This window comes from Diabrotica virgifera, chromosome 1, assembly GCF_917563875.1.
Source record: "Diabrotica virgifera virgifera chromosome 1, PGI_DIABVI_V3a".
Classification (NCBI taxonomy): Eukaryota; Metazoa; Arthropoda; class Insecta; order Coleoptera; family Chrysomelidae; genus Diabrotica; species Diabrotica virgifera.
Window position 1 is genome coordinate 293,380,364 of NC_065443.1, and position 11,740 is coordinate 293,392,103.

Here is an 11,740-nt window from a genome sequence, read left to right on the forward strand (position 1 = left end):
CTCATTTTCTTTCTCCTCTTCCTTTTACCTTGTCATGTCGAAAGTTGTATATTTTAAAAAGCTAAATTGCACATTAATTTTATTTCTGGATGGAGGTTGAATTGTAAACAGAAAAATAAAACGTGCCTTCATAAAACACATCCTCCAAGAAAATATTAACTGTACTAAAATCACAATAAAGATGCAAAACATGATTTACAATGTATATACAATTGTATATTTTAAATCCCAAATAAAATTGTACATTGTAAACTCATGATTTACAAAGTTCATGTAAATCATCATGATTCGGGAGTGCTCCTCGGAAAATTAAACGTGTCGTGGTTTGTTTATTTCTAGTGCATCTTTATTGCGATTTTAGTATAGGTATGATTCTTTAATAAACTAAATTAATCAAGACATTTTGTAAATGTATCGATAAGGCATTTTAGTGTTTTATATTAATAATGCATAAATAAAATATTAAAAACTAATATTTTGACTTACCTAATTATGCCCAATTACGATTCAAACGAAAAGCCGCATGGGAGTACTTAAGGACAGCGATGGAAAGATAATCACGAACTTAAAAAATAAACTAGTTTGTTTTTAAACCAAGAGGAGTGATTCAAATTTACCGCGCTATAATGCTTGTTTGTAATTGGTCTAACCGCAGGCAAGTTTACTCCACTGTTATAAAATTTTGACACTAATGACATTTATCAAGTTTTGACACTTTTGGCATTTCATAGGTTAATTCAGTTATATTGGCGATTTTTTGTGTTTTCTGTGTTATTTCTTTAATTTTTAGATTTTTAGTCTGATTTGATATAAAAAGCAGTTGTTTTTAGAACTCTTCAGCGAGGTATTAATATAATATAAAATTTATGAATTACCGTTGAGGGCCGACATGATCAGGCCCGCCGTAAGCGGGCGTGCAAGGGGTGCATCGCACAAGGGCGGCATGTCCAGGGGGCGGCAAATCAAAACCCAAACGAACGGCAGAGAGCAATTACTATTTTTCTTTTACACAAAATATAGCGTCATTGGAATCACCAACTGGAAATGTAATAGCTTATTTATAAAAGTCTGTCAATGTATCTGATTTCACTACAGCTGAATACGTACGTTTGAGTATAAATAAAACTATGTATTCAGAACCTGCGATATAAGCAAAATGGCACTTAACTTATCGTTAATAAATTTCAAGAACATTATATTTGCCTTAATTTCATTTACTATTGATCACTTTTTTATCGCCTTATTAATCAGTGCGATTAAGAGATGCATGAGTGTGAATTATAAATTTCTAAAAAAGTCAAAATATTTTGTGATTGTGAATTGTGAATGCTGAGTGTTTTAAAAATAATACAATACGTCTATAGACCCAGTAAAAGCAAAGTTGTAGCTCATCAAATTTTTAGTAAGTATTTTATTGAAAAAATGTAGTATAAAAAAATAATATATTCGTAAAGTTTATAGAACCAGTAAAAGCGTAAAAGCAAATTTTGTAGCTCATGAAGAAGACGTTCTTATTCCTCAAATTCCAAATCGAATATTTTAACGTGAAATAACCAAAAAATGAAGCACTTTTCGTGGAAAATTCATTAAAACTTTTTTAAAGCGTTTAAAAAAGGTTTATTTTTGCTATTTTTTAGTTTCTAGCATCGAAACTAAGCCAGTTACGCTCAAAATAAAGTTAGGCTAGTATGTGTATTGTTTATATTATTATGATCTGTAAGTTTCATTGGTTCAAAGTGCATATTTTTGAATAAATTGGTTTTATAGTAAAAAAAGTTTTTAAAATTTTGGAAAAATGTTTTTTCAAAATAACTTAAAACGTATTAGTGATTCGAAAAATCTCAGAGTAAACATATATGTAGTTTTTGACTACTCCTTACTTTAACACCCTAAATGAAATTAATCGTTACCACTTTACCATTTACTTTATCGCTTTGTGTATTGTTTATATTATTAAGATCTGTAAGTTTTACCGTTTCAAAGTGCATATTTTTGAAAAAAATTGGTTTTATATTAAAAAAAGTTTTTAAAATTTTAGAAAAATATTGTTTTTGCAAAATAACTTAAGAAATATTAGTGATTCCAAAAATCTTAGAGTAAAAAGATGTAGTTTTTGATTTAAAAAATATTTAGTTTTATTTTGTTTTTCCTTAAAACAAAAATTGGTTAAGATATGGCTCTTTAGTTCAAACCCTTTTAACTACAACCCTTTCACAAAAGCACTTTGAACCGGCGGCGTAAAAAGTAAACTTTGTAAAGCGGTAATGATTAATTTAATTTGGGGCGCTAAATAGGGCGAGATTCTCTCGATTTTTTTACGAAAAAAAGGAGCCAACTTTATTTTGAAGGTATCTCGCTTAGTTTTGATGCTAGAAACTTTTATAAAACATAAAAATAAAGCTTTTTTTAAACACTTTAAAAAATAAATATTTTTAGTCGCAAATGACTCTAGTACAACTGAGTTAACCTAGTACCTAAGTTAAAAAACTCTATAGAACAGAAGTTACTTAGAATTAGTCAGTTTATCCATTTCCGGACTTATTTTAAACGCATATTTTTTTCACCCCCGAGAAGGTGACTTTGAGGATACGTAGAACCTAAATCCAAATTTTCATGCAATTAGAATTGACCCTAAAAATTATACGATATCGCCGTATTTCACGTTCATTTGCTAGACTATAAACCTTTAATAAAAATTTTAAAGCTGTATTTCTTTTTTATTTATTTATCTTTTTAAGCAAAACGATAAAAAACAAAAAATAGTATATTGCAAATTATCATTATCAAATTTTCACACCCTTATGTAATGCTAAAAACTAAGGGACTTTCTGAAAGGCCAGTCTAAATAATCATATAGTTGAAGAGGGGGCGGCATATTGGAATTGCACGCGGGTGGCCAAACTGTTGGCGGCGGCTCTGGACATGATCAACCAAAAAAGAAGATGTATTTGGTTATTTTTCTAGTGACTTTCTTGGGTGTGAATCTGTCTTTTTAGTTTACTCCTCCTGGTTAAAAAATAAACCATAATACGATGGAGTGAATATATTGATTACGAAATTACTGATTTATTTTTAGACACTCTTTAGCGACGTATTAGTATAATATAAATTTTCTAGTGAGATTATTAGGTGTGAATATGTCTTTTGGTTTAAAACTCCTCCTGGTTTAAAAACGGGGTATAGCCACTATTTTTTACCTTGAATATCTGTTTTTTGAAAATGTGGCAACATTGGTAGAACATCTTTAGAAAAGTGACATACATGACACATGACGTTAAAGACAGCACGCACAGCGCAATCAAGATGGATGTATTTATATACAAACAGGGTTGCCATATTACACGAATTATCGTGTAATTACACGATTTGTTCCTATTTTACACGATTACACGAATCAGGTACGAAATCTTACGATTTTTACCATTAAAAATTTTCAGTAGTGTTTTTAATACATTTTTATTAAAATTCACTTAATACTTCCCTGTATTGTTTAAAAATTACTTTGCAAAGAAAAAGAAATCCTCAGATATTTGTAATCTATACTTTCATACCTAATCATAACATACCATGATGATAACATAAACATCATTGGAAGAGTCTCAAGTACTCAATTTACTCATTTACACTAAAGTAAAATATAGGGGAATCCCCTGAAAATATTAGGAAGGTATAAATATTAGCCAGTCACCAACCGTTCTTAAATGGTTACGCGCATGCGCGATAGCGAATAATTATGCGCAGTAACACAGTTTTCGTTACTGCGCAGACTCGTAACCATTCAAGGACACTTGCCGGTCACGGGAGGAATGAATCCTACTACAACGCTCCTAGCGGACATTTCTGAATTAGCATTCCATTTGTTTATCCTTTGACTTTGACGTTTGAAAAAACTGATGGATTTAAAACAAAACATATAAAATAAGTTTGAATGAGATACGATACAAATACAAATTAATATTTTCACTATTATTATTTGCGTGGTTAGTATTATTAATGTTGAATTTACAGTCCCTGCTCAATTTAATAGACTCGCCCTAGAAATATCAGTTTTTTTTAATTTCAAGCACCTTTAACGTGATACAGAACTGCTAAATGTGTGAAATAACACTTAATAATGGTGCTATTTACATAATTAAGTTAAAAATGGTGAAATGTTTTTATTGAATTGTGAAAACTTAACAGATGGCAATAGAATGTGCTCACAGTGTGCAGTGACTCGACTTTTCCATTTTAGCTTTTTAGTTTTAACTAGTGATTGGTGTTCAATTTTTGTAAAATTTGGAGTGGCGAGTGTTGATATTGTTCTATGTCTATATTAATGTAAGTTTTTAATTTGTTTAATTTATTTTAAGATATTAATAGAACCAGAATGTTTCTATTTAGGTTTTTGACTCAACTTTCAAACTAATGATTAAGATACACCACATTTTTTTGCTATTCCTCTTTGACAACATGTGATATTTTCTAATAGAGCAGTAACAGAAGAGATTTGCTCAACAGAAAGATCTTTACAATCACCCATATGAAAAAATTCCAATCGAAGATATTCCGTCTTTTAGAAATTAACATATTTATATTAATATCTAAATAAATTAAACTAACATTAATATATAAACAATATAACACTCACCACTGCAAATTTTACGAAAATTGAACACCAATCACAAATTTAACAAAAAACTAAGTTGAAAAAACTCAAGGCATTGCAGCCTTTTAGTCCATTATATTGCATCTGTCAAGTTTTCGCAATTCAATCAAAAAGTTTCACCATTTTTAACTTAATTATGTAGCATGATTATTACGTAATTGTTATTTAACCCATTCAGCAGTTCCGTATGACTTTGAACATACTCTGACAAGGTGTTTCAAATTAAAATAACTGATATTTCTAGGGTGAGTCTAATAAATTGAGCAGGGACTGTACATTTTCTTTGTAAATTAATTTACTTGGTTGAATTTTAAAATATCAATTACCTAATTAAATGATTATGCTCAAATAGGTATTACTATAACAATTTTATTAATAACTACTTGCCCACAAATAACGGAAGAACACAATAAAGCAGATCAACACGATAGATAGATAGATATATATTTAATTAAAGTTAAATCTAACATATTAGGTATACAATATGTGAATTTGTTTTATTTATTCATAAAAATCCCTATTTCTTTTGTATACAAGTGATCATTTTCTCTGATTTTATTTTCACAATCTTCTAGAAGTGACTTCATGCCGGAGGTGCTTGGCTTTTGAAGTAAATCTTCTGATTTTGGAGTTTGCTTTTTCTTAGTACTCACAAACCTCACTTGTTTTTCATACTTCTTATTGCCAGGCTCATTGTAAACATCTTTTAATGTCTTAGTTTCGTTTCCAATCAAACTTAGTATATTGTCCATCATTTTTCCAACTTTCAATTTAACATCAGAAGTTAATTTTTTTGAAGAAATTAATTCATACATTATATCCAGCTTAACTTTAAGATCTTGGTTTTCACAATCTCCTTTTTTAATGATATTTTCATTTACCACAGTTTGGATAATACCATCAGTTTCTGTCTCAGTTTTTTGAATGGGTTTCAATGGCTGGAAATTATTTCTAATGACGGCATGTATGTGTTTGCAGAAATTACTTTTGATAAAAAAATCCACGCAAGTACAGGTAAATTCATGGATACAAGTCTTACATTCGCTGCAAAAAATATGACAACTTTTATTTATTTTTAAACACTCATCTACCTTTTGAACGTGATACTCAGTATTATTTTGAATTGATTTTATTTTATAGTTGTTTTCATCTATTTTGCAGATGTCTTTAAATTTAATATCTTGACTTCTTACATGTGCTTTCTTTATCAAGTTCATTCTGTATGAATTATTACCTTTAACCTTTTTCTTCAATTTTTTTATTACTATATCACGTACTAAATTTAAAAGAGCATACAAACAAGTGTCTACCCTTTTATTTTTTTTTCCTTGAAAATAGACATGTTTCAGTGTTCGATGCAATGCTTCTAAGTACATGTTTGTGTTAATTCCTAGTCCTTTTCTGTAACAATATGCCCATAAATTACAACGACCTGCATAGTAAGTTTTGAAATATTGTCCAAATGCCGCAGTTTCCTCACAAGCAAGTAATTCCGATAATACAAAATTTAGCATATCTTCAAAATCGGCAGGATCAGTTGACTGTAACAACAAACGCAAGTACTTATATACTTTTGCCTTCATCGCTTGATCACCTTTAATTTTATTTAAGTTCTTACGCCAATTTCTATCAATGTGCCAAGCACAAAGGAGGTGGTTCTCTGGTTTGCTCATAATATTTGTCCATGCATTAAAAAATTCTGGAGCATCATCAGACATAAACACGTTACATTTTATGTCACCAGTTTGTTCTTTAATAGAATTAAAAAAATATGTTAAGACATTGGTGTCCGCCCTGTTTGAAAGCAAGAAAGCAGTAGGCACCCCTTCTCCAAATTCATCAACAACCATAAGTGTTGTTAACAGAAAATCATAGCCTGTTGTTCCATGCGTTGAGTCCACACATATTTTATCTGAACCAAATAGTTTCAATTGTTTTTCTTGAAATTTAGTCATAAATATTAAAGCAAAATCAGTTGTGTTGAATATATTAGGCAGATCGTCTGAGCCTTGCTCTTTATAAAATATAATTGAAAATTCACCTTTTAGAAATTTTAATCGTTCAACCCATAAACGAATACTTATGACATCATTCTGATGTAGCTGGACATATTCTTTTAAAGAAAAGTCCCTGGTTATATTTCGCAAGTCTTGGCGATCTAAAAAATTAAGTCGTCCAACGGATTCTTCAGTAGAGTAGAGTATTTATTGGTAATAATGTACAAATGTACTTTTACAGGTCAGCAATAATTAAAATTGTCTAAAATTACATTAAAAGTTGACAGTACTTCAGTAAAAAAAACCTATTACTAAAATTTAAAAACTAAACACTAATTAAATTACAGGACAAAACAAAATTTAGATCTGAAGTACTCCTCAAATGAGTAGAAAGCACCCATCAGAAGATAATTTTTAATTTGTCTCTTAAATTGGTTAAAATCAAGACTTTTAATAGATATTGGTATACAGTTATAAAATTTCAATGCTAGGTATCTGGTTCCATTTCTGGTCCTCTCAAGTCGACTGAAGTCTGGTACAAGGGCATCATGATTTCTAGTCTGATAAGTATGCTGTTGTGTTTTATACAGATCTACATTTTGATGAACATACAACAGGCACTGCATAATGTACACAGAAGGTAGTGTGAGAATCCTCAGGTTTCTGAAAGACTGCCTACAATCGTCCCGATAACCCTGACCTGTGATTATGCGAATACACTTTCTCTGCTGACCAAACACCTTATCTATATGGCAAGAGTGTCCCCAGGAAAGGATTGCGTAAGTTAGTCGTGAGTGAAAGTTGCTGTGATATGATGTAAGAAGGGTTTGAAGGGAGGTAACCTTAGATAGGTTTCTAAATAAAAAGAGTTGGCTTGAGAGCTTTTGGGAAAGTTTCAGTATGTGCCGTTCCCAAGTGAGTCCCTGATCAAGATAAACACCAAGAAATTTAGCTTCCTGTGAACAATCTGTTAAAATGGGATGTGTAATGGTGTTATGTCTTAGGGTAAAGTTCACTGTTTGTGATTTTGAGTTATTGAGAGAGAGACGATTTGCCAAAAACCATTGGAACAAATTGCTCTCTGTGGTCTCAAGATCAATATCACTGATTTGGGAAGGGTGGTAACTTTGATAGCATGTAGTATCATCAGCAAATAGGACTGTGCTTACCGGGCCCTCTTGTGAAAATCCCAAGTCATTTATATAAATGAGAAATAATATTGGACCTAGAACTGACCCTTGAGGCACTCCATACATCAAAGGTTTTTTATCAGATTTAAGCTGGTTAAAAAACACATATTGAAATCTATCTGATAGATAAGACTCAATCAATTGAATAGACATAGGATGAAAATTATAGGCATGTAATTTTTTAAGAAGAATACTATGAGTGACACAATCAAAAGCTTTAGTAAGATCAAGGAACGAGGCAAGGGTATCAAGAAAGTTTTCAAATCCTTCCAAAATACTGCCTGTAAAATGATCGATAGCAAGTGTTGTTGTTTTGTTTTTTCTAAATCCAAATTGCTGCACTGCAAAAAGCCGATTAGATTCAAAATAGTCATTGATCTGCTTCTTTAGGATTCTCTCAAACACTTTGGAAAGAATTGGCAAAAGAGAAATTGGACGAAAGTTATTATGATCATCAGCCGAACCTTTACGTTTAAAGAGAGGTATGACTTTCGCAGTTTTAAACACTGAAGGAAAAATGCAGGATGAAATTGAGTAGTTTATTAGTTTAGTTAAAGGTAAGCTAATGTTGTGTTTAATTGCCTTGATTATTTTTGTGTTCATTCCATCCGGGTCCTTGCTCTGGCTATTTTTTAATTCTTCAATTGCTTTTACAACTTCCTCCAAATTTGTTGGCTCAAATCTGAAGGAGCAATGATTAGAGGCGAATGAAGGAGCATGTGGTATAAAACTAAGGTATGTATTGAATGATTGGTCAGTATGATTAAGTGTATTTATTACATTTTCAGCAATACCACAGAAGAAATCATTAAAACTATTTGCATTGAGTGATGAATTTTTTATTGGTAAATTCTTACATCTTGAGTTTATTAGGGACCACATAGCCTGTTGACGGTTGTTAGAGTTTAATATAAAATCATCATTAGATTTAATCTTTGCCTTATGTATAGCATGTCTGTATTTTTTCCTATATTCTGAGAGTGTTTTCTTTGTCACTAAAACGGAGTCACTTTTATTTAAAGATGTCAAAAATTGTAGTTTCTCCCTCATATGTTTCAAATCATCATTAAAACAAGAATTTTTTTTACATTGTTTACCTTGCTCAACAAGCCTAGATTTTTCAGGAAAAGACAGATTTATTGCCTGCGTTAAAATATCGATAAACATTTTAAACCTTGAGTCCACATCAATACATTCATTATCAATAAATTCAAAATTTTGTAAGCAAAGATTGTTATTTAAAGAGGCCAGTCCCATCTCTGTAATGGGCCTGTAGTTTATTCTAGATTTAGAAGTAGTTTGGGACACTTCACATTTAAACAATATGCCTTTGTGGTCTGAAGTGTGTGAAAGATCAACAGCTTCGGATTGCAACATGGTACTATTAATATTTGTAAATATGTTATCAAGACATCTATTATAACGGGTGTTAAATTTTATTGATTTTTTGAGGTTATAGGATCTAAAGAAATTGCACAGATCCAGGGCTGCAATATCCCTTTCATTGAAGTGCACATTGAAATCCCCTGTTATAATAAGAGGTTTATTTGTATTTAACTTTTTGAAAACTTTTGACATTGTATTGAAGAATTGATTTAAATCACCATCTGGGGTACGATACACAGTGACAAGTTGAATATCAAATTTTACCAAATGTACACCTGTTATTTCACAATGTTTTTCAAGAGACAAACTTTCAAGATTTAATGAAACAGAATCAAAGGTTTCTTTAATATATATACTTACACCCCCATGAGAGCCCACAGTCCTTGCAAAGCCAGAAATCATTCTGTAGTTCTTAATTTTAATTGAAAATAGTTCCTCAGATACTAGCCAGTGTTCATTTATACATAAGCAATCTGCTGATACTTCATTGAGGAGGACCTCCAGATCTAAGAAGGAGGTACGCAAACATTGTATATTACAGTGTAAAATAGTTTTTTGTGCTTTCTTAAAATTTCCTAAAATACCTTTATTATTATTATTATGTACAGGAACATTTACTGCACCACGGTTTTCTTCAGCGGATTCACTGAGGATCGAGGGCGTTGAACATGGAGAAAATGGTTTATGTTAGTTCCCAGTGGCCATAAATCAGATGACATTATGGCATCATTGTTTATCTCAGGAACTCCTACCTTAAAAGAGCTATATAGGTGGTTCTTTTTGGTAACCATCTTCTCACACACACAGTCCTGGTCAAGCTCATATTTTTTGAGAAAGTTGAAAACATCAGTTGCTTCAGTTTCAGGAGTAAAACCTGATATAAATACCCATGATTTAATTGGAGTAGGTGCTACAACCTTTAGTAGGTTATCAGTGTTAATGCCTTTCTTGGGACTTGGTCTTCTGTTTTGTTTTCTTTTTTTATATGACACCAGTTTGAAACCATCATTTTCAGTCACTTCCTCTTGGATGACGGGAAGGATCTGTAACTCAGAAGAGAGTTGTGAGTTTAGATTGGAATCATTGGCAATGTGGCTTTGATCTTGCTGAGTATTGTGATGCAATTGTGATTTTTGTTGTTTTTGATGTTGACTGACAGTGACATTTTTGACGACTTTGACGTTGTCATCTTTCACTCCTTCCACTGCAGTTTGCGAAACTGTCGGTAATACAGTGTTGCCAATGTCAACAAAATTTCCTGTTAGCTTTTTAGGGGATGGCTTTGGTGGCTTTCTAACCTCACTTCTTGCGATGTCCAGTTTTTCTAGAAGAATTACCTGATTTTTGTTCAGCAAATCGTTGTTTTCCACCAATAGCTTATTTTTTTCCTCCAGAAGTTTGATGATAATTTCATACAGACCCTTCTCTGTCTCCCAAAAGTCGACACACCCATAAGCCGGAATGTGACGACAAGCTGCAGTCTTCTGAGTGGCTGCCTGAATTAAGCAGGATGAATGGAACGATTTTTCACATTTCCCGCATTGCACTGTGCAAGTTGAACTTTTCTTACAATGAAAACAGTAAATTTTCAACTTTTCGTCATGTTTTTCGCGTTGTTTTACAGACGCACTTGCCAAAACATTCCGACCGTCGGCCATCTTGGATTATATGTCATCTTCAGAGTAAATCCCATTGCGAATATCATCCAGGATTTTTTGGAATGACACGCCTTCGGAGATTTTTCCTTAAAATAAAAAAATAAAGTTAATACAACATTAATTACATTAGAAAAAAATGAGATACCTGCTATTTGTTCTCTTTCAGTTTTAGTCAAATTTATATGGGTTAAATTACAATTATGGCCAAAATGAGGCGTATACAAAGTGGCCTTTAACTGATTTCCATCACATATCAAATCCAAAGTTGACGGACAAGTAACATCCAACTTAGAAAAGCCCTGAGATTTTAAAAACTTCTGCCTATTGTTTTGAGATGTAGACATATATCTGCTTGCTTTAAATGACCTATGACAAACATAGTATGTTTTTTCTATTTTGGTAGTTATTTTTTTACCAGTGGTTTTTACATAAGAGCATTTCATTTTTTTCTCGACAGTCTCTTTCCATGTTCTAAAATCTAAAAAAATATTTCGTTAGTTGTTAGTTCATATACCCAATTTAGGTATATTAAATAAATAACGAACTAACCTGCATAGTTTTTGAATTCCTTTTCTTCCTTAAAAAGCTCAAGTTTGTGATCTGTAATTAAGTGACTTCTGTATTCCTCGTATGTGGAGAGAATACGAAAGCAAGAACTACACACTAAAGATTTTTTTCGGTTTGTAGCTGGTTCTGCTCCATGTAAGAGTTTAAGGTGTTTATTCAGATTAGAAACTGTGCTAAATGTTTTATCACAATATTTACAAGACTTTCTTGCCACTGCCTTTGATTCCATTATAAATAGAATGTATATTAGATATATTACAACACACAACAAACAAAACCTCGATGTAGGCGAGT

General features: G+C 31.7%; 1 protein-coding gene across 1 annotated transcript; it reads right to left on the reverse strand.

Annotated features, from left to right (window-relative positions):
* Positions 1 to 5,145: 5,145 nt before the first annotated feature.
* On the reverse strand, positions 5,146 to 6,603 carry LOC126878489 (uncharacterized). The gene has a single exon (XM_050641242.1). It carries the CDS (start codon positions 6,601 to 6,603, stop codon positions 5,146 to 5,148), a length of 1,458 nt encoding a protein of 485 aa, XP_050497199.1.
* Positions 6,604 to 11,740: the final 5,137 nt, after the last annotated feature.